Source organism: Delphinapterus leucas, chromosome 17, assembly GCF_059928025.1.
Source record: "Delphinapterus leucas isolate spDelLeu-1000000601 "Yukka" chromosome 17, BTC_Dleu_Yukka2, whole genome shotgun sequence".
Taxonomy (NCBI): Eukaryota; Metazoa; Chordata; class Mammalia; order Artiodactyla; family Monodontidae; genus Delphinapterus; species Delphinapterus leucas.
Window position 1 is genome coordinate 38,063,116 of NC_143145.1, and position 25,249 is coordinate 38,088,364.

Sequence of the window (25,249 nt, forward strand, 5' to 3'; positions counted from 1 at the left end):
CCAGAAAACTTGCAGAACTCATAAAAGGCACCAACACTAAAACTTTAAAACACAAAGATTTAAAAAATTCTGAAAGCTGCCAGAGAGGAAGGACAAAATACCTTCAAAGAAACACAAACTGCAAGTGGACATTGCAGATAAATATTTTCATTGTCAATAGGACAATGAAAAGCAAGAGTCAACACAACGGAATTTTTAATGGGTCAGACAAAAATAATTACCAACAAAGAAATTATATATCCAACAATATATCTTTCAAAAAGGAGGGCAAAATAAAGACATTTTCAAACAAACAAAATTAAGTTTGCTAACAACATATCATCACTAAAAGGCAAAAGGAAAATGGTCTGAGATAGAATAAAGGACTGAATTGTAAGAAGGAATGTCTAGTAAGGCACTAGTATAGGAGTCCACAAACATGGCCCATGACCAAATCTGGCTATCAGATTTTGTAAATAAAGTTTCAAAGAAACACAGTCATGTCAGTTCATGGACATATTGCCTACGGCTGCTTCTGCACTCCAAAGCAGAGTTGAGTAGTTGCAACAAGACCACATAACTGGTAAAATTGAAAATATTTACTATCTGGCTCCTTACTAAATAAATTTTCCAAACCCTGCCCTGATTATATATATGCAATAAATATAAGCAATTATTTTTTTAAGTGATAAACCATTAATCCAGAGAGGATGATTGAATTAAAGTATTTTAAGACCTGTGTGTTGTTCAGGAGCAGAGTAAATAACTTGATTTAATGCATAATTTAATAAATTAAATATGCAGCTTAATATTTCTAGGACCAGAGTTGACTTTGAGGAAAGGGTGTTAATTTCTAAGATTGAAAGAAAAACAGTTAAGGAATACTTTCCAATACAGCAGGAGAAAAAAGGAATTAAAATAACATATATTACAGTATAAAGGAAAAAAACTGTTATTTAAACAACTAAATAAATTCAAACAAGATAGTGAACAGATAACAGGAGAAATGGAGGATGGGAGAAATGGGAGAAAAAATTTGCAAATCACATATCTAATAAGTGTCTAATATCAGAATATATAAGGAACTCTTACAACTCAACAATAAAGAGACAAATAACCCAACTAAAAATTGGGCAAAGGATTTGAAAAGGGACTTCCCTGGTGGTCCAGTGGGTAAGACTCCGTGCTCCCAATGCAGGGGGCCCGGGTTTGATCCCTGGTCGGGGAACTAGATCCTGCATACATGCTGCAACTAAGAAGCCCACATGCCACAACTAAGAGTTCACATGCTGCCACTAAAGAGTCTGCATGCCGCAAGTAAGAAGCCTGCATGCCGCAACTGAAAATCCCACATGCCACAACGAAGATCCCACATGCCGCAACTAAGACCCAGTGCAGCCAAAATAAATTTAAAAATATTTTAAAAAAGAAAGGATTTGAATAGAAGAAGAAAATACAGAACAAGATCTACAAATGGCCACTGAGCACATGAAAAGATGCTCAAAATCATTAGACATTACGGAAATGAAAATCAACACCACTAGATACCACTTCCCACCCACTGAGAAGGCTAGAACCAATAAGACAATAACAAGACAACAATAATAAGTGGTGACACAGATATGGATAAATTAATATTGTAAATCAACTATACTTGCACATAAAAATACGTGAATAAATTAGAACCTTCATTCATTGATGTGGGATTGTAAAATGGCACAGATATTTTGAAAAACAGTCTGTCAATTCCTCAAAAGCTAAGCACAGAGTTACCAAATGACCCAACAATTCTACTATATATATCTAATAGAAATTAAAACATATGTCCATGCAAAACAGTGTACAAGAATGATCATAGCAGCATTATTGATAATAGCCAAAAAGTGGAAACAACCCAAATATCCATCAAGTAATCAATGAATAAATAAAATGTGGTATATCCATAAAATGAATTATTATTCAGCCATAAAAAGGAATGAAGACATACATACTATAACAATGGTTCTATGAAAGAAGTGAAAGATGGCTTCTTTCACTTACCACTTATAATGGTAAGTGAAAGAAGCCAGTCACAAAAGACCACAAATTTTGTTATTTCATTCATATGAAATGTCTAGAAGAAGCAAATTCATAGGGATAGAAAGACAAGTGGTTCGTAGGGTCTGGGGGGAAGGGAGAAAGAGGAGTAGGTGCTAATGATATACCAATTCTTTTTAGGGTGATAAAACTATTCTAAAATTTTATAGTGATGGTTGCATAAAAATTGTAAATACACTAAAAATCATCTAACTGTATACTTTAAACGGAAGAATTTTACAATATGTGAATTTTATCAATGAGTTTTAACAAAAAATCAAGGTACAAATCATTTAATCTTACAAAAATTATTCCAGAGTTAAAATTTTAAAAAAAAGGAGGAAGCACTCCCAGCTCACTTTATGAGCTTTATGAGCTCACTTCACTCTAGCATATCTTTGATATGACATGTAATAGCTATTGTGATAATAAGGAATTCCCTATAACCGAAAACAAATAACAAAGAATGGCTATGTCCAATATGCTAGAGAAATTATCAAGACAAAGAGCACTTAAGAAGAACTCTAAAGAAGTTCCTTCTGACTCTCACAATTCCATGATTTTATGATAATGGTATTCATATCATTAAGTACCAACATTAATTTCTGCCAGTAAAATCACGCTTACTTTTGATAAACCTACGAAAACTAGATTTCAATGGAAATTTCAATAGAGAAAAGGAGAGAGAAATTGACATTAAGTCAAAATCAAAAATTGCAGACTGTACCTGCTTTTCAATAACAGTACTGTGGTAATCTGAACGATATCAGGATTCAGACACTTACATCCTAATAATATGAACAAGGTGTTGACCTATTTAGCACTGTCAAAAAATTTCAGGCTTGTTATTAAAATATAGATCCACATTATTTACTTTGTGACTCAAAACTTCTCCAGGTTCACACAGTTTGAAATGAATACATCAAAGTTCAAAAGGGTATGAACCTACAACTGAAAACACTGCAACATCAGAAATCAAGTATTTACTGAAGAAAGATCCATGGCTCCAATCATCACACAATTATCTACTTTATTTAAATAAATGAGGAATCTAGAAATATAGCATGCTTGCTGTAAATAATGTATTCATTTGATTATGTATTTATGAAGCATCCATTCATAAGTCAAGTGGCTTAAATTAAAATCAACCTACTTATAATTCTTAGTTCAGCCTAATGCAAACATCTGAAACCAACATCCTTCTCAAGTTAATTTTATCTATGCTTAGCATTTCAGTGATTATACTGTATTCTATATGATCTTTTGTAGATAGTCTCCATATATACATATATATAGTCTCCATATATATAAAAGGTGTGGCTATCAATAAACATCATCATTTAGTTCATTCACTTTGTATATCTCTCTTTGTAGATCCACTTTGTAAATCACTTAGTTCATTTCCATGCAGTTCTTTCAATGAGAAGACTGATTCAGAAATGCACTGGCATTAAAAAAAAAAAGCAGTAAAACTAAAAATATCAGTATAAAATATAATAAACATAGTAAAATAACCATAGGAAGACTTTTTTAAAAAAGTACCTTCTTCAAGGATGGGTCGTGGGATGACAAAAGGAATCTCCTGCAGAGGTTCCATATACTTGTGGCCAGCACTAACAATCTTTATTTGAGGCAAACAGAGGACAAGTGTTCCTGGCATGCTGGTTTGTCCATGGTACCAACTTCTTACTGTTCCAGGAATGTCACCAGATACAACTGTACTTGGGGAAGGCAAGCTATCACTTGGGATGAACACACAACAAGATTGTACTTCAAGCTAGAAAAGAAAAGCAAAATCAAAATATTTGGATCAGACTAAATTTGAGAGTAAATGTATCCTCAAACATCTAATATCTTTACCAGAATACACAGGCAAGCCAAAAAAAAGAAAATGCCCCATACTTATGTCTTTATGAGTTACTTTCACTAAAGAATACAACAAACACTTGAAAAGGTATTGTTTCTTGCTATAAATTTGATCAAAAGAGCACAGTGACATGAAATGAAAACGTATCTGCCTTTCCTAATTCTTTCCAAGAAACATGATTGAGTTAGAAAATGTGCTGGCAAAAAAAGGTGAGAAAATCCTCCTTTTTTTGCAGTTCATTACATTTTGTTAACACCAGCTAAGGCCTCAGAACGGACTAGCATTTTATTGCTCTTACTTTAAAAAATAAAAAAACCACAAACAGCTATATCTATGTGAATTTGTCCCTACTTCACATACTGAAATTTAAGAAAAGAATATTTTAAATGTTCAGATTACATCTCTAGACAAACATTAAAGGAGAACATGTTTATAACATGTAGTAATGAAGAAAATTCAGGAGACTTAAAAATCAGAGTGTTATTCCTTACTTTTATCATACTTCAACTTATTACCTAAATTATGATTTCAAGTGAAATTTTTATGTTCCCCTATGCCCAGTGTAGTTACTTAGGTTGCCAGGCCCTAACAGAGTTAAAGTAAGACTAAGCAAGACCAAATAAAAAATTGAATACATCATGAGTTTTTAATTCAAAAGCAATGTAAGTTAAAGCCTATTAGTCTTAGGTGACTCTTGTACAAGGTAATATTCTGTACCTGGTTAGTAAACTGCCCAAATAGCCTACCATACTTAAATTATTTTTAAGAAAATACAAAATATAACCTTTAATTTTCTATAAAATATTTGGCATACAAAGGTATTATCTAATAAAAACTAAAATTTGTTTGCTTGAAAAATGTTTGGATAGTCTCGCAACTTAAAATAACAAAGAGATCATATTTTATAAAAGATAACTAAGAATAAAGTAATAACCTTCTCTTGGGGTTAATATATTCCTTAGTGAGAGCATGATATGTAACAGGTCTGGAATTCCTTGATATGATAAATAATTTGCCAGTCTTACAAATTAAGTACACTTACTCATCTTCCCTTCAATATTTCTGTGCATGGACAAATTGATGAACTCAGTGAAGAGAAATATAAGTAAAATTTTGCAAAAAAAAAAAAGTATGTTGGTTCATGAAGTATGAGATTTTTTAGTTTTAGAATTTTATCTTGTAGCTTAATTTAAGCACGTATATGGTTAAGCAGTTCATTGTTGATTTAAGATCACAACATTTTTAACTTCTGAAATAGAAGTGTATATTGTCTCAGATGTTATTACATTTATGTTTTAAAATATACAACTGCATTAGTGATGTTAAAGTGCACAAGCTAAAGTGGCACACTGACAGCATATTCTCCTATATTAATTATGGTTTTAAGGTCAAACAATGAAGGGTCAGTGTTTAACACTTTATGTTAGATTTTTAAAAAATATTTGTTTATTTATTTAATTTATTTGGCTGTGCTGGGTCTTAGTTGCGGCATGCGGGATCTTCATTGTGGCACTCGGGATCTTCATTGCAGCATGTGATATCTTTTAGTTGCAGCGTACGAATTCTTAGTTGCAGCATGTGAGATCTAGTTCCCTGACCAGCAATCAAACCTGCATTGGGAGTACAGAGGCTTAGCCACTGGACCACCAGGGAAGTCCCTGTGTTAGATATTGATGCTATGTTGAAAAATGCTTCCAACAATGTGAGATAATTAGTTTAATATGCTGCCGTACACAGATTTATACATACATGTCCTGAGAAACAAATTTAAATTGTGCCAAAATTTCCAAAATCACAATATATTCCAAATTTCCACTATTTTGGAAATAAATTATTTAATCAAATTAAAACAACCTGAGCATTGCATACAGAATCGACAGTATGTTAGCCTGACATACATAACAAGTGTAAAAAATAAACTTTCTAAAAAATGATGTATACTGTGGGGATTCTTTTAATGATAAGAACTAAAACATATACATAATCCAAATTGTTCAAACTTATTATAATGTTACATCTATTATGTATACTAAAGCTATCACATAAATCTTTTTACACTTTTAAAATAACTGTTAAACTGTATGTCTAAAATTGTGGTTTTAATGTAAAATGTTGAGTGATTTATATAAGTGAATATAAATCTGCAGCAGTAAATTTTGTATTAATGTAAGGATCTGACAATCCAAGGGAAAGAAAATGAAGTAATCTGCCAGTAAGAAGTCCTCAAACCGGGGGTCAGATCATGTTCATGGAAACCATCTGGTTGGGACCCTCTGAGCCACACCAAACACAAATGATCTTTTAAAAAAATATCCTATTCATTAATGCATCACAGCTGCAATGAGTGTTACTTCATTTTTCCATGGCAACATCCTTTTTGTTTCAAGGATCTTATTTCAGTTTTGGTAGCAACATGTTCTTTTGCCAATATTGAACACATTCATGTGTTAAAGTGAAGGGATTATTACAAATTCTTGAAGTAGAACCACCTCTATTTTGATTCCTATTAGGTCAAGGGCTACATATCTAAGTATCATATGCTGAGGATAAACCAATAAAGTAGAAATTATTCGGTATTATTTTAATAAATGAAATGATTGTCATGCGTTTTTTCTTAAGTTCCAAGTTCCGTTTTTTCTGAAGTTTCAAGTGCTGTTTGAAAAGATATATGCCATTTGTACCCCCATCCTCCATAAGTAAGGTTTGGTAAACTTTGATTTTTCTAATTTGTGTGCTATCTATAACTGTGACCATAACTGAGTTAAAAAGAAGAGACTAAGACAGGTTTCATTTATACATTAACCTAATAAGCATTTTAATTAGCCCACTGTCCATTATATAGAATAACTTTACATAAATGCTTTAAAATGTCACACGATATTTTCTGCCCTTTTAAATAATGCTCCTATTTCCCAAATAACATGTTTTCCTTTCTTCAAAACTTGAAACTTGGACTTCCCTCGTGGCACAGTGGTTAAGAATCCGCCTGCCAACGCAGGGGACATAGGTTCGATCTCTGGTCCGGGAAGATACCACATGCTGCAGAGCAACTAAGCCTGTGTGCCACAACTACTGAGCCTGCGCTCTAGAGCCCGCGAGCCACAACTACTGAGCCCACATGCCACAACTACTGAAGCCCACGTGCCTAGAGCCCGTGCTCCACAACAAGAGAAGCCACCACAATGAGAAGTCCACACACTGCAACAAAGAGTAGCCCCCGCTCACCACAAGTAGAGAAAGCCCGCACACAGCAATGAAGACCCAACACAGCCAAAACTAACAAAATAAATAAATTTATTTTAAAAAAAAAAAAAAACCCTTGAAACTTTAGTGATAATTATAGTTAGAAAATTTCTGCAGAATGAAATGTTCTCTGCATGAATGTATTTTACTCCTCAGGAAACAGTTTCAAATAAAAAATAAAAGTGAAGAAACATTGCAGGTTGTATTTTCATTCACTTTTTCTTTCTTTTATTCATGCATTCTTTAACATCCACCATTAACTGAGCTGGAAGTCAGGAAAACAGACAAAAGACATAGTCCTAGCATTTAAGAAACTTGAAACAAGAGGATTTTAAAATACTAATAGCCTTACATAATTTTCACTAGAGCATAATAAAGTCTATAATGTCAGACACTGTGCTTATTTTGTTCATGCTACAGTCTCAGTACATAGTACAGTGCCTAGCATATACTAGGTATTAAATAATTGTTAAATAAGTGAACACAATTATTTTTATTAGCACCAGATATTGATGTTAATTAAAATAATTGTTTAATACATGTTGTTCATCATTTCATTTCACAGAGACATCTAGTAATTAATAAAATTGACTTGTCACCCAGATTGGTTCATCTCCAGCTGTGGAACCTTTGACAAGTTACTTAGTCTTTCCATGACTTCAGAATCTTCATCTGTAAAGGGGGGAACTCAGCTTTGATATAAAGATGTAACATATTAACTGCCACCTAAATGTTCACTAAATAAACAAAGTCAATGAACATACACTAAATATCTACTATACACTAGATCCATATATTAGTTCTCATGGATTTATAAAAGATGTTCACAATACTTTTATTTTAAAATGCTGTTGCTTATGGTTTAGCTATCTATGCATACAGAGGCCAACAAAATAAGTAGTATTATATTTGCACTATGAAACATAAATAAGCTACAGCCCAAATTGTTTTCTTATTCTATAAATTCTCAATACATTATGAAAATATTTGGGATATCTTCCCATTTCGTAGAAATCTAAATATACACAATTTAGGGCATTAGTTAAAAACCTCAAAAGTGCACCTTGTCTTCTTTTCCACAGTGAGTGTTACAAATCTCCACACTTTTCCCATAGATACTTGTCAAGGGAAGACATGAAAAAAATCCTAGATTTGTATTCCAGACTTCCTCTTCCTAACAAACCACCATGCAACTGCTGTCACTTTCTCAATGCCTATAAATAAAAATATAGCCCTGTTTGCAAATTTTAAGTATTAAATGTAAATAATTACTTTCATAATTAATGTGATTGACAACTGATATGTCTAGCCTAAAACGTCTTATCTCATCCTGGAGATAAGCCAGGAAGTTCACTGGACTTGAGAACATTAAGTGTATCGTGCAATATGATTACTGCATCACTGGTCATACGCTATATATAACTCTCTGGGAGAAAAAATTCAATTGTTGTAGCTTAACTGGCTTATGGTGCTTGAGAAACTTTGACACTCTCACCAAAATCTCACAGAACGTGGAAAGTCATTTCCTAAAAGGAATAAAAGATTATTAGCAAAAAAAAGGAGATCAGGATGCTTTGTATGGAAAATAAAGTGTCCATTTTACACTATACTGTCCACAGTCAGAAGACTTCAGAAACTACAAAAAACACCCAGGAAATGCCATAGGACAGCAACACGATCTTCAATGTAAAAGACAAAAAGACCTGAGTTTGGCAAAAACCAGGGTAATGTTCTCCTTCATTAGTGAATTCTAGGCCAGAGTACTTCTATTTTGTCAACCGCTTGCCACTGCCAATTATGTGGTTCTGGAATAAAAAATGTAATAGATAGGAACTTTGCTGATGAGCAGATGGAGGAAAATTGCAAAAAAAATGAGCTTATGCTAATCTATGGTGAAAAGGCCCCCCCCAAACCAAATTCATATTAAAAAATTGTTCAACACTACATTTAGCACTATAAAACAATCCAATTACAGTTAAGTATGCAAGTTCTTTTTCCCATTGAAAAACAAATAGGTTATCACAAATATTGTTGATGTCTTAATGCAATGTACGTCTTTCTAAAATAAGTAAAAAGTTCATATGCTTAGCAAATATCAACTTTGGCTCCAAAATCAACTTTCCAGAAACTCTGATTCCAAACACATTTACTTGCTCAAACTTCCATTAAAAGAATAATCCTTCGATGGCTTTAAGTTATGATGTTTTGTTTAATCTGATGACAACTTCAGGGTTTTCTTTTTTATATTTTGGCTCATAAAATGTCTTGGACAATGGACACAACTTTTTAAAAAACTCAGTTTTAGGGCCCAGATTTTGATCATTGAATCAGAATCTAGTTTTATTTTTGAACTTTTTCAGAATATATTAACATTTGGAAATGTCTAAATATATAGTATGTATAATACAGGCCTGGGACTAGGAGTGAGGCAAGCAAGGTGCCTTGATCATTTTCAAAATAATCTATACAAATATACATCATTTAGTACTCCCATAATTAAATGTTAATTTATACACAATAAGCTTAGTCAACTGAGGAACATCAGACTAAACTGTACACTTAAAAAAATGGTTAAGGTAAATGTTACATGTGTATTTAGCCAAAATAAAAAATAAAAAGAGGAACATCTGTATCTTTACTTATAACTAATCCATAATGACATATAAGATTAAGTTCATTGTTCGTGATAAAGCTAATGAAGGCACTGCAACATTACAAAACAAGCAAAAGAACCAAAAGAATTACATAAGAACGTTAGAATTGGAAATACCTTAAACATTACTTAATCTAGTCATTTCATATTACAGATAAGCAAAGTTAAGCCCAGAGTTAACATCCAGAATCTGATAGTGCTGAACAATGGCTCCTTGAAATTCTATACATCCTTGGCTTCCTTGAACTCTCTGACCTTTCCTTCTACATTTCTGATCATTCCTTTAGGGTTTCCTTCAAAGATACTTTCTCTTATACTGACTACTTTAGAAATGGTATCTGCTTGGCCCACTGCTCTTTCAACTTAACATACTTTTTTGAATTCTCCTAGTTTTAACCATCTGTAGATGATTTCCAAAATTATATTTCTTCCTTAAACTCCAGATATGAATATTCAGTCTAAGAGATACCTGGATATCTCACAGCCATTTCAAATACATGTGTAAATTCAAACTCCCAATTTGCTGCTAACCTTGAAAAGCTGCTTCTCACTATCATGTAATGGCATCACTATCTACCCAGATCAGAACCTGGAATGCCAGTTAGACTCCCTCCTTTCTCTTATTCTCCAAATCCATAAGTCACTAGGTTCTGGTGACTTTACCTTAAGTCTCTCAGGGTTTGCTGTCTAACTTTCCCTATCGTCTAGTGTTTTGAAACCACCGTTTAATATACTTTATCCATTTTTTGGTTGTTTCAGGCAGCAAGATAAATCTGGGCCCTGTTACTTCATCCTGGGCAGAGGAGGATGTTCTCCAGAATATCTTATGTTGTGGAATATTCATGTGTTTACTTATTGGCTTACAAATATCATAACGATCTCAAATCGCTTGGAATCTTAAATTGGAAGATTTTCCTAGAGCCGTCAAAATATCAGGTAACCTAATAATAGCTTTCTTAGTTCCTGTTACAACGACTTCTCAAAACGATATCAAAAAAGGGTAATTACACTAAATTAATCAATGTTTTTAATGGAATGGGTAAAGGGAATAAGGTTATTTTTGATAGTTACTTATATCATCATGAAATAATATTTAGAACCAAAGTAAATTTCAAACAGCTATATATTCTTTATAGCTATTATATTCTGGAGAATGCTATAAAGACATCTAATTCTATAAATCAATAAATACTAATCTGAGATAGTATCCAAATTCACCATGAACCTGGCAGAGCATGCCCTAGGTACCCTTTCAGTAAATGACATTTACCTTGACATCTCCATTTTTCTTTTGGATCATAAGAGTTTTCTAAGGGATCTCTCTAAGAGACACTCCCCACAAAATGCTTCATAGAATGGTTATTTGCCTTTTTCCTGCTAGACCAACAGAACTGTTATATTTCTTTTGTCTCCTCAACATCTAGCATGATCTATAACAAATATTAAGTGCTGAATGTGAGAATGAATGAAAGAATAATAAATGGAGGGAAAGAGCATTCTATAATGTATTACTAGGCAACTAGCTGTTTTAAAAAATAAACAAGTTTATACTAGGGTACTAAAAGGTTAACATGCTTATGATCATTAAGTAAATACTTATATTCCAACAGAAATTTTTGGGAAATACAATGTTTAACAGAAAGGATATAAGGAATTTCATAAAGTGAAGTAGGACATATTAAAGAGCAACAGGGCCTTTGAGCCAATCCTCAAATTATATTCCACCTCTTCATCGACTCCAGAGCTACATTTCTGAGGAAAGTATAAGATAATTAATATTAAAAAGACACATAAAGTCCAAGAGATCTGTTACAGTCCCACTACAGTGGAACTTCTATTTCTCTCTCTATATATATATATATTACATATACATATTTCATACATATGAAGCGAATACTATATAAGGTTATTTTGGTATCAAAGCACTTTCACTAGAATAGAGGAGGAAAACTGAGCAAGAAAAGAAAGGAGCTGTGTTGCCAGGAAAAGAAAGCTGTAGATGAGAGTCAAAAGAAAGCAAATTTTGGTAGTAGGATAGACATCTAAATTTAAGAGATATGTCCATGAAAATCTATTATACACTAAATAAGTCTCAGAAAAGACACAAAGAAAACATACCTTTCCTACCGCAGTTTTTGGTCCCAGTTTAATGAAATCAAAATACAACTAACTTCTGAATATAACTGGCTTAAAGTGCAGTGCTAACGAAAAACATGATATGTAAGGTAAAGTGCTAGAAAGAGATCTAATAATATTTGGATTATTCCTTTCTTCCATGAAATATTATTTGTGTCAAACTATAATCTAGAGTCTCAGATTGAACTATAATCAGATAAGTTCACTGTTATTTATTTATATAATAATTATAGTAGAAATATGTGCTCAAAGTAGTTACTCGTCTTAACTAATCACTTTAGCATTTACATTTATTGACTACTAAATACACCATAGATTACTCCCTCTAGAAGATCACAAAATAATACATAACAAGATGATGGGTATTACTCATCAGGGAAAAAAAATTTATTTTATTGGTGATTTAAATAGTAGAAACAGAATGTGTTAAAACAGTGAAATTAGAGGACCACATAAAGGTCAGTAAGGCATTATGTAGAAACACAGGAAATAAGAAAGACTTCTTAAGTTTACTATTTTATGACCACAGACTAGAGTAAACTAAGAATGCAGATTGAGGTTGACCAAATTGAGAAAAAGAATAAAACTGAGATACAGTTGCCCATGTACCACCCTCATTCCCATCAGTAATATATGTCCCTTGAGATTAAAGATCTTATCATAAGAGAAGCTACATATAATTAAGTGAATAAATATAAATAGTTACCAGGAGCAAAACCACACATGGTCTAGTTAGCTCTATCATGTGGCATGGGTAAATGCTTGTACTAGGACTGAGTGATATACAATGAAAGACATCATAAGGAGATAGTCTTTATTATAGATTAAAGAAAGTAACATTGAATATAAATGTTCATCAATATCTTAAGAGCACTGTCTGTTTTCTGCTTCTACAATCAATCTCAAACAATGTAAAGGCACTAAATGTTTCCTGCATTCATGTTGTCTCACCTTCCTATCTCATGCCACCAATGCATCAAAGGAACCTCTAGAGGAGGAACACAGGTAAGTCAACACGAGGAGTTATTAGGATAATATTAATAGCAAAGGCCTCATGCTGGCAGAGATTAGTAAGATATAGCTGATGTCTGTGAAAAAGTCATGTTTCCTGCAAGTTAATAGTTAAAACAACAACAAAAGAATGACAAAAACACTTTCTCTCTCCCCCCTCTTCTCTTAATTTTATAAAAGCAGCATGCTAAGAGAGGCTGTCAAAGATTGCCAAAACCCAGGTTACTGGCTCTTGTATTAAATAGTATTTCAAATACAGATGACCCTTGAACAAAACAAGGATTAGGGTCACTGAACCCTCGCAGCAGAAAATCCAGATATAACTTTACAGTCCACCCTTTGTATTCACTATTCTGAATTCACGGGTTCAACCAACCACAGACCATGCAGTACTGAAGTGTTGAAAAAAATCCACATATAAGTGGACCTGCACCGTTCAAACCCATGCTGTTCAAGGATCAACTGTAATCATATTTACATGACGATATTAGGGAACTGGAGATGTTTTTAGATATATTTCTAAAAAGTGATTTAATAAGGTTTTGTTGTAGTAATCAGACTATATTATAGCTATGCATAGGTGTCTGTATCACTTTTCTATACTGCATAGCAAATTACCACAAATGTAGCAGCTAAAAACAGCACATATTTATTATCTTGCAGTTCAGGTGGGTGAAGCATCCTGGTTTAATTTTATAGATCATCTACCTTGTTCTTTCTTGTTCATAAGGTGGAAGCAACATTCTTTTGCAATTTTCTACAACTTAAACAGAAATGGAAGGCCCCAGTACTTAGATATTACTGTCTGGTACACATAAAATTCTACAAAGATGCCTCTGTTATCAGTCTTTCATATCTTATTTCAAAGAGGAAAAAAATCTATACAAAAACTGAGCAACTGCTGAGTTACCCTTACCTAATTCCTATGAAATGAGATAAGCATTTAATTGTGTATTTTCATCAGTTAAAACATGATCTGGAAGAAGTGTAATTCAATAAGATTAAATTATGTGTACTTAAAAGTGAAAATATGTGAGAAGAAAATTTAATAACAATAAAATAGATAGTTACAATTATCATTTTCATATTTGGTTTATAATTAGGTAGGAATAATAGATAACTCTTTTATTTTAATTCCAACTAAGTTTTTTATTTCAGTACTGAGATAAGAATGTTATTGGTATATTGACCATTTAAAATATTTCAAATAATGCTTAAAAGAAACAAAAAATAAAATGAATTATTTAATTAAAATAACATGTCAAAATTTGTGTAATTTTATAACTTTATCAGGAAGAGCATATGTTTCATATCATTTTATTAATAATACACAAAGTGCACCAATAGTTTTTATTTAAATTATGAAATGAGATGGTATACATGAGTGTCACCAGTGAGAAAATTTTACCAATATTAAAGGTTCTGAAAATTAAAAAGAATCATAAAAATTAAAACCATGATATTTCTAACTTTCATTTTACCTGCAGTGTGAGACCCTTTACTGCATTCCATACTACTCCAATAAACTCCTTCATTCTTTCTTCAGGACTTCTACAGCCTTCAGCTATATTCAGCATGGCTTTCACAGGAACTGACAATGGTCTGGATTCTAAGAATAAGAATAGCTAGAGTTATTTAACATAAATGTACCTTATAGTTTCACATAAATATACAGAAAATACTTCCAATATTATTTCTTTCCTTGTTTAAAATTAAAACTTCTATATGAGATTATAAAATATCATATTAGATCATTTTATCTTAAAGAATTACTGATTTTTACAATTATTCAAAACCAAGCAAACCTAATCTGTTAAAACTCAAGAGAGTGTTGATGACTTGTCAGGGATTCGTGATTGGGAGGTAGGTTTGTGGAGCAATGGTAACGTTCTATTTTTTTAATACATGGATGTGTTTATATTGCGAAAATTTATTAAATGGTAACCTAACAATCTGTTCATTTCTCAGCATGAAGTTAATACATCAATAAGAATCTCACTTGATGAGAAAGAAAATTCAACCACAAAGCACTTGCTTCGCCCAAAATTGATACAAAATGTATCTTCCCGTACGTGAATTGTCTTGATGACAAAAGCTTACTCATAGTATCTCTCAATTTCTTTTTTTCTTTATTTTTTGATGGTAAGCAAAAGCAGCATTGAACAAATAAAAGGCAGATATATGCTAAGAAAAATTTTGTTCATCTAAAATAAAGAACTTAGAGAACTTTGACAATTTTTATAATGTAAATTTCAGAAATTAAATATTTATAACAATATATTATATCTGGACAGATCCATATATATTTATATATTTTAAGTTAATGCAAACATATAATTTACAGGTGCTATTTTAAATACCATAAAATAAATAAATCAGATCTTGCTTTTCAAGACTTTTACTAAGTTAGGTTTGATGATCATAGGACGGTCTCCGAAGTAACTGCTACCATATCACCACTATGAGAATGACAATTGCTGTATCTAGGCATACTTTCCCTCTCCTCTCAATTTGGGTCACATATCTGCAGATTTACAATATCTTAACGGCATGGAGCATAAACCTTTTATTCTCATAATCCCACAGTCTACCACATTATACATATTAGAAATTCAAAAATTGTTTGTTTAAAAGAAACAAAAACAGTTTGAGAGAGACCCATGGAGCTGGAAGCAGAGCATTCTAGGCAGATGGAACAACAATGTGAAGGCCCAGGATGGGAGTGTACTTAGGATTTTCAAGCAACAGTATAAAAGCAAGGAAGGCTAGAACAGAGTAAGAGAGAAGTGGGAGACAAGGTCAGAGCTATCAACAGAGACCAAATCATACAGGGCTTACATAGGCCATGGTAAGGAGGCTGGGTTTTACTTCGAGGGAGCCAGGATATGAAACTGGATTCTAAAAATTAATGGACATTAATTTTTTAATGTCCATTAAAATGGATTCATGAAATTAATGGACATTATTTTGAGAGAACTTCTCTAGCTACTGTGCAGAAAACTGTCTACATAGATCAAGTATCAAAACAGGAAGACAAGTTGTGAGAGATGGTAGTAGCAATGGAGGTTGGAAGAATCAGTGTTCCTGTATCCATTTCCAAGATACAGCCAACACAATTTACTGATGGACTAGAAGTTCAGTAAGAGAGAAAAGCAAAACAAGGATGCCTCCAAGGTTTTACATCTGATCAAATGGAAGAATGGAGCTGTACGGGGAGGAGAATCAAGAGGAAAAGAAATTTAGTTTTAGAACCGTCAGGTTGAGATTTTCATTACATGTTCAGATGAAGATATCCAAGTAGCATATGGATAAACAACAACAAAAAATGGAAAAGAATATAAACAGATAATTCATAGAAAAATATAACTTGGCCAATAAACTTATTAAGAGATGCTCAACTTTGCTAACAATGAAATAAAAATTAAGGCAACAATCAGATATCCTTTTCAACTGTCATTTGGCAAACATTTTAAAGAGTTAATTCGTATTTTTAAAAATCCAACATTATCTAAGCTCCTTGTTAGAATGTTTCGTATACAGGGAATATAAATAAGTATAGTCCACAGAGTGGAATTACAAGACAGGACATTTTGTATTTATCAAAATTTAAACATGCAAGTTTTTTCTAAAAAATAATCTTCATTTCTAAGACCCTATGCTACAGAAATACTGAAACATATGAGACATGTATACCAACAATTTATAAAAATGTTTAGTATCAGCAGTATTATTTGAAATAGCAAAACAGAGGGAGGGAGGGAGGGGTAAGGGGAGAAAGAAAGTGCTAAGCAACTTATCTGTCCATCAAAAAAGAAATGGTTAAATTAACTTTGGAATACCTGTCATAAGGATGGTAATTCAATCATTTAAAAATGAGGAACAGTTAAACATATGACAGAAATCATATTTTTGATATCTTATGAAGTGAAAAAAAAATATATATGTGTAGTATAATCCAAATATGTTTTTAAAACAGTATGTGAGTTTGAGCATGTATTTGTCTATCTCATATACAGAAAGAGTCATAGAAGGGTAAAATACAAACCCGTGACAGAGGTTACCTCTGAGGACAGTAAAATGGAATTGATGAGGGGTAAGGGGGAGGAAGTGTTTAACTTTTTACTGTATATTTCAGAATTAATGTTTTACAACAATGAATTAGCTATTATAATTTTTTAAATAAAACACACCTTAATTTACTTTCCATTTACTTGGACTTCATTGTTATTCTTTTATATTTTAGCAGTTATGAGAAGAAAATGGCTACATAAACTCATTACAGAACTCTGCCAATTTAAATAACTAACTTAAATGTAGACCAACCACATAAAAGCCTTCAGACAACTGTTTAGAGAAGCTTTATTCATAATCGCCAAAACTTGGAAGTAACCAAGATGTCCTTCAGTAGGTGAACTGCTAGAAAAAATGCGGTATACCTAGAAAATGGAGTATTACACATCACTTAATAGAAATGAGCCATAAAAACACATGGAGGAAAGTTAAATGCATATTACTAAGTGAAAGAAGCCCATCTGAAAAGGCTGCATACTGTATGATTCCAAATATATGACATTCTGGAAAAGGCAGAACTATGGAGACAATAGTTAGGAAGGAGAGAGGAGAAACAGGCAGAGCACAGAGAATTTTTAGGGCAGTGAAACGACTCTGTATGTCACTATAACGGAGGGTACATGTTATTATACATTTGTCCAAACTGAAGGAACGTATAACACCATGAGTGAGCCCTAATGAAAACTATGGACTTTGGGTGATAATGATGTATCAATATAAATTCATCAATTATAACAATGTACCACCTTGGTGGGAGATTTTGATAATGAGGGTGACTATGCATGTGTAGGGGCAGGGGATATGTGAGAAACCTCTGAATCTTCCCCTCAATTTAAATGTGAGTCTAAAACTGCTCTAGAAAATAAATTCTATAAATATATATTTTTTTAATGCAGACAAATTTTTTTGTTTTTTCTTGGTTGCGTCGGGTCTTCATTGCAGCACGCAGGGTCTTCGTTGAGGCATGAGGGCTTCTCTCTAGTTGTGTTATCAGGGTTTTCTCTCTCTAGTTGTGGCGCGTGGGGTCCAGAGAGTGTGAGCTCTGTAGTTTTTGGCACGTGGGATCTTCGCTGAGGCACACGATCTCAGTAGCTGCGGGGTGCGGGCTTAGTTGCCCGCAGCATGTGGGATCTTAGTTCTCTGACCAGGGATCGAACCCACATCCCCTACATTGGAAGGCGGATTCTTTACCACTGGACCACCAGGGGAGTCCCAAGACCAAATTTTAAAACTCTTTGAAACCATGGATACCAAAGGTTTCCACAAAAGTTGCTTATGGTCAAATTTTAAAATCTACTGATACAGAATATTAGTGTTGTATAAATAATGTTATCACAGTCTGAAAATAAATCCATCTAATAAATGATAATATTATCAAGCAGATGGGACACCATTACCTGATTGCTAAGTAATATTTCAAGTCACTATTAACCAAAAAAGCCACACGTTTATTGTAAATGCTGAATTTGCTGATAGAATGATTTAAGAAGTTAAAGGAGGTGCTGAAATCTATATGTGGCTTAAAAGTGCTTTCCAAAAAGCCATGAAAAACACAATCAGTTTAAAATTCTCATTAAATAGCATGATCTGGCTATTAGAAGTGTAAAGCACACTATTTTGGATATACTAATTTTCTTTTTTTTAAATATCATTATTGGAGTATAACTGCTTTACAATGGTGTGTTAGTTTCTCCTTTGTAACAAAGTGAATCAGCTATACATATATATATATATATCCCCATATCTCCTCTCTCTTGCATCTCCCTCCCACCGTCCCTATCCCACCCCTCTAGGTGGTCACAAAGCACCGAGCTGATCTCCCTGTGCTATGCGGCTGCTTCCCCCTAGCTATCTACCTTACATTTGGTAGTGTATATATGTCCATGCCACTCTCTTACTTCGTCTCAGCTTACCCTTCTCCCTCCCCATGTCCTCAAGCCCATTCTCTGCGTCTGCATCTTTATTCCTGTCCTGCCCCTAGGTTCGTCAGAACCATTTTTTTTTCTTAGATTCCTGGATATACTAATTTTCAATCCATCATATTATCTAAAAGACAATGGGAAGCCAAGCTTTGTTTTTAAAAAAGAGAAAAATTTCTTTTCTGTAATCATGTATATTTTACAGGTAGCACATGTATACTCTATAAAACTGCCAATCTTGAGCCATACTTTATTTAACCGAAACTTCTGTAACATCTACTACATGCCAGGGACTGCTATAAGCGCTTTACAAATATTCACCAATTTAAACCTCATAACAACTCCATGAGGAAGACACTATTATTTACTCTTATTATCACCATTTTCAGATAAGGAAACTGATCACAGAGAGGTTAAGTAACCTATCCTAAGTCACCCAGCTGATAAGCGGCAAAGCTGGGTGAATAAGAAACTAGGCAGTCTAACTCCAAAGTCCAGGCTTTTTAACTACTATGCTATGATGCCTCTTCTGTTTTTTCATACCTTGTGCAGTGGCTTCCATTTCTACCAAATACATGATAAATGTATATTTCTACTAAGGATCTTGGTACTGCAAATAGTTCAGAAAATATATTTGTTCATTCTCACTGGAGCTATATAAACCCTACATTTAAGGTTGTAGTCTGATATCCATTACACTTCTTGTTTTCAACAATAAATAAGGTAATCTTGAGACCCAGACTTTACTGGTTAAAATAATCACCTCTTAGGCATGTATCATTCAACTTGGTACAATATTATTCCTTCATTTTTATGCCATGCAGAAAGTACCACACTTAAAGTCAACTTATGGTTTCAGCTGTGCCAGTTGCCATATGGCTTTGGGAAAGCAATTTAATCTAAGTGTCAGAAGTTAATAATAATTATACCCAATGTCAAGAATACTGTTCACGTTAAATGTTGTAATGTATATTAAAAAGTTCATTAAAGTACTTCAAATACAGAGAATAATGATTAAACATTAATTGATTATAAGATATAGAAAAGAACTTGAAGCTTACCAGATCTGAAACAAAATGACTCCTTTTCTATCACAATCAACCTGTTGTTTTAGTTCTATCTTAAATGCCATTTCCTGAGAAATGGTCACTGAATTCCCCAAATTAGATTTGGCCCTTCCTCTATAATCTCATAATTTCCCAAAGTACTTAGCACAGAGCTAAGAACACTGAAAGAACTCAAAGTTATACTTACTGATTATCTGACTAAAGATAAAAATTTACCTCAGTATCTCAGGTTGTACCTGGACTATTATCATAGTTAAACATTTTTAAATATACGTAAATTTCTGATGTAGCAGGAATACCCTGAAAGGATATTGTGTGCCAATTTGAAGTGTACCACAAGCTGCTACCTTCTCCCAAATATTCAATAAATATCCCTGGGAAATCTGGGAACAGATTTGAAAAGTTACAGGACATCAATTTAAATCAATTAAAGGACAGAAGGTAAATAATGTTAAGGAATGTGATTATTAAGCCCCTAAATAAAAATAACAAAAGAAAAATAATTTATTCATTCATGCAACAATTATTTACTGTTTGCCCAATGCCAGAAAGAGCTGTTAGATTCTGGGAATACAAAAGTATATGAGTCAAATACAGCCCTTGACATACACTCTGGATGAAGAGACAGAAAAAAAAGGGAAAACTATGATAAACATTATGAGAACAGAAAAGAGGTGCTATGGTAGGGTATCTTTGAGGAGTGGCACAGACCTATTTTAGAAAGACTGAAAAGGAAAGCTTCCTTTACTGAGAGGATAACATTTAAATAAAAACTCAGAGTATGAAAAGTACATAGTTATGAAAACAGCAATGGAAACAGAAACAGAATATGCAAAAGATCCCAGGCTAGAAAAAGCATGCAGTGTTTGAAGGAATGAAGGAGGATCAATGTAACAAAAATGACAAAAGATGGAATGGAAGAACCCAACAGAGACTAGGTCAGGTCAAACTATGTAAGCCTTGGTAAGGAGTTTGGATTTTATCTTAAGTGCAATAGGAAGTCACAAAAGCATTTCAAGTAGGGAATAAAATGATCCAATTTAGATTTTTAATAAGATGACCCTTGCTGTCATCTAAACAATTGATGATGAGATAATCTGGAAACGATACCAGTGAGACTAATTAGCACACCCTCACTTTACTGTGTATAAGTAATTATATGGTTCTGACTAGGGAAGCAACATACAAACAGACTGAAACAAAAAGGCTATAACTTGGAGGCAGAACGGACAGGAGGAGGAGACACTAAGGATGAGTCCTGGGTTTCGGCCTTGAGCAACATGGTCAATAGTGGTAGGGGAAGGTACAGAGTTGTACAGATTTGATACATGTTAGGCTTTAGGGGCCTGTAAGATACACAGAGATGTCTAGGCAACTAAATGTGAGACACCTTTAAAAAAAGAAGAAAAGAAGAAGAAAAAATATATATAAGACTGGTATAATAAAGCAAGCCAGTTAAAACAGATGTAAAATAGAAAGATCATCAGTGTGAAATAAATGTTATTATGTAGGCATGAATGGAAATACTGGGTTTTCAGGCAGGTTTAAGATGATTAAGATCAAATAAAGAAAAAATAAAATTACACTGTAGTGTCAAAAACTAATAGATAAAATAAGCTTCACCTTGCTTGAACCCTATAGCTTTCCTTTTAAAATGCAAACATAAAAAAATGTCTTTACTTTTTATCTGAATTGTATTTTACCACTTTATAGAACTTTCACATATCTTACTTTATTTAAGTCTTATAACAAGACTTAAATCTGTGAGATAGTTGGGTATACTTATTACCATTTTATAAATGAATAAAAAATGTGGCTGTCTGAGGTTAGCTTGAAAAGGGAGAGGAACTGGGTCAAAAACTGGTTTTTTTGGTCACTAATCTACTGGTTTTTCTACTATACCTTCCTAATTCTCGATCTATATTTTACACTGATCATGATTTTTGGCAACTCTAGTTGGCAATATAAAATTAAATAATGTGAAGAAAAAGTGACCTTTACATAGTAATTCTATTTTTAAATTTGTGGAGTTTGGATAATATATAAACCTTTAAGCAACTTGCCATAGAAACTGCAATAATGCCTGAGACTTTTCATCAAAATACAAACTACATTTGATACTATCACTCCTGAAAGCCCCTTGGGAAATAATGGCTTTTGGATTCTGCAAGTCAGCGTGACATGGCATGCAAAATTGCATCTCATGCCGAGCCAACCAGGAAAATATATGTCATCACTATGTGACATTCAGAATTTCATCTGGAAACTATAATCTTGTTCTGACTGCAAAAAGGGAGCGAGGGGCGGGGGGGAGAAGACTGCATACAAAACAATTTGGTTGAACTTTAGCTGAATTCTTGCCAGTTTGTGTAAAAACTAGAATAACTTACTTATTTCCAAAGAAGAACTTTATATTTGAAAACCTTTCTATGCACTTATCAACATCACAATATGTTCTCAAAGAACTTTAAAATTAACTGACAGGTTTTAGGTTGTGTTATGATAACTAATGATCTGTTAAAAAATTGTTTATAATGAAACAAAGTTGCAAAATTAGTAAATTGTGCAAAGCAGAACTGTATTTTCAAAACTGTATATAACAAAACACCTCCTAATTCTTTTTCCCCAATTGAATAAACTCTAGGTTGAGAAACAAATGAAAACCTGTCATAAATTCTGCAATATTACGCATTCCATGTCTTTCTCTTCTAAATAATTTTTCTCCCTGCCCTCCATTCATGTGTGCAACACCTTCATAATTTATTTACCTTATTCCTATCGAAACAGAAATGCATGAATGTGAGTTAGTCTAAGTGTTATATAATCAACATTTTGTGTTTTAAAGCTGCTGTGACTAACTATAAAATGAAAAATTAGTGGACATGAATTGGGATAGCTGACTGACTCTCAAAAATTATCCCCAGGAACCATGTTTCTGCTATCCCTACATATTCTGGTATCATATCTCATGCCCCTGAACACAGAAGTGGACACATGGCCCAACCTGGCTGCCACTGGGAAAATCATAATGACTAACCTCCTTGGCCACAGTGAATTGTCCAAGATGTATGCACATGAGCCACGACAGGCCAAACAAAAACCACTTCGAGTAATTTTTCAACAAATACTGGACCAGATCACTATCTATTTGATCAGAGAGAGTTAAGTACATGAGTCCAGAGGTACCACAGCCATGTACACGGCTAGGTCAAAGAAAAAATATGTTCAGTAAGAGAAAGAGAAGCCAACATGAAAAGACAAGAGTTCTCACGGTGTGGAGTCTGATTCTAAGTCATTTCAAAGAAAAGATTTATACTGCATTTGCCTTTCTTACCATTTTGATTATCAGAATCAATAAATATCCCCCTTTTTTTTTATTTAAAATCATTTGAATACAGTTTTTGTCTCTTGCTATCAGAGAGCCCTTTCTAATTTAGAAATGTGTCTTCTCTTGTAAAGGAATCACCTATTAGGAGAAAACCAGGCAATGTTAGTAGTTGCAACTGCCCAGCCCTTGTAGTATCATTACACAGCCTGCATAGGCTCCGAAGTGCCACAAAATGCTTTAAGAGTATCATGGGGCTTACTTCCTCAAGAACTATTCACCTTCATGCTCTGCCTAGCTCACCTGGTTCTCACTCCTTCCATTACCACATTTACTGGTCATTATCCCAGTGCCTTTCTGCCTAAGCCTGCATATTGGGAGATGCTATTGATGTTTTTACTCCTCTAATCTATTCTCCACCCCAGAAGATTTCCTGAACTACATTAGCCAATACTTTACACTAGCCAATACTTTTCTCAGTTCAACTTGGCTCCCTGCGACCCTCCCACGTGGGCCCCATATGACAGACTTCCTCTAGGTTATGCTAAACTTCCAGATAATAGGATCCCAATATAGCAGTGTCCTCCAAATATGTGGTGCACAAAACTACGAGGCCATCCATTGAGCTGTAGGGGACAAATATGAGAATATTTATTCATATTTACTTTTATCTAAAAATGAGAAAGACATACAGTTGATATTTAGTAAAGCAGAATAACACTGAGGCTCTTCCCCATGTCAGAAGGAAACACATAATACTACATTAAATATACTGAAGGAAGAGTAGACGTTCAATAACAGGAAGGAACTGGCAGGGGCCCTTCTCTCTTTATTTTCAGTTAACTGTGGCATATTACAATTTACATATACACAGTTAATCAAATTTATAAATTTTGTTATCTATATTTAACTAAATTCTATTATATACCTTTAACTAAATTAATCCTCATAATTTGGATATATACTTTTAAAAGATTCCTGTAAAACACACATGGCCAAACGTACAAATTAAAGATACCATTAACTAAAAAATAATAATACATAAAGATGCCACTAACTTATTTAAAAGAAAAAGGCAATATCTTTCCATTAAAGATGGAAAGAATACCTTATCTATATAAGAAAGATGGAAACGTACTAGACAGTTTCAAAATGGATGAGAATGAAAAATAATTGTCCTGAGTGCATCAATGATGCCATTTCCCCTCTCGGATCGATGAATCTCAGCGAGGTGGCTTTTCAATTATGTCAGCCATTAAAATTAATTATTGAAATAAACTGAATTAAGAATTAAATCTTGAAGTTGTTATTATAAGAGTATTAAACTAAATTAAAGTTCAATACTTTGTTATAATTAAAGTATTAAACTTTTTAAATGAAGCACAATAATATTACTCTCACTACAATATTATTGATGTATTATTAAAATTCTATCAGAATAATGACAAATTTTAAAATTAAAATTTTCTTACATGCTCTATATTAATATAGTGATACACACATTTAATGCATAAATCAATAAATGATATACTATGGATGCTTAATTGAAATTTTTTACCAATAGGAAAGTACTGAGAAAAAAGTTTGAAGGCTAATACTCTAAAGATAAACTATTTTCAAATAGTCTGAGTTCTCTGTACTTGTTTTTTTTTTTTTTACATCTTTATTGGAGTATAATTGCTTTACAATGGTGTCTTAGTTTCTGCTTTATAACAAAGTGAATCAGTTATACATATACATATATCCCCATATCTCCTCTCTCTTGCCTCTCCCTCCCACCCTCCCTATCCCACCCCTCTAGGTGGTCACAAAGTACCGAGCTGATCTCCCAGTGCTATGCGGCTGCTTCCCGCTAGCTATCTATTTTACATTAGGTAGTGTTTATATGTCCATGTCACTCTC

At 33.2% G+C, this 25,249-nt stretch overlaps 1 protein-coding gene across 14 annotated transcripts in view; it reads right to left on the reverse strand.

Moving 5' to 3' along the window:
• Positions 1-25,249, reverse strand: part of VPS13B (vacuolar protein sorting 13 homolog B) — a 795,150-nt gene that overhangs the window by 423,547 nt on the left and 346,354 nt on the right. For all 14 annotated transcript variants that reach the window (XM_089898526.1, XM_089898529.1, XM_089898532.1 and 11 more), the window contains 2 exons: positions 14,447-14,574; positions 3,598-3,832 (listed from right to left, as the gene is read on the reverse strand). In XM_089898526.1, the coding sequence (XP_089754652.1) occupies positions 3,598-3,832; positions 14,447-14,574 (363 nt within the window). The remainder of the gene's footprint in view (positions 1-3,597; positions 3,833-14,446; positions 14,575-25,249) is intronic.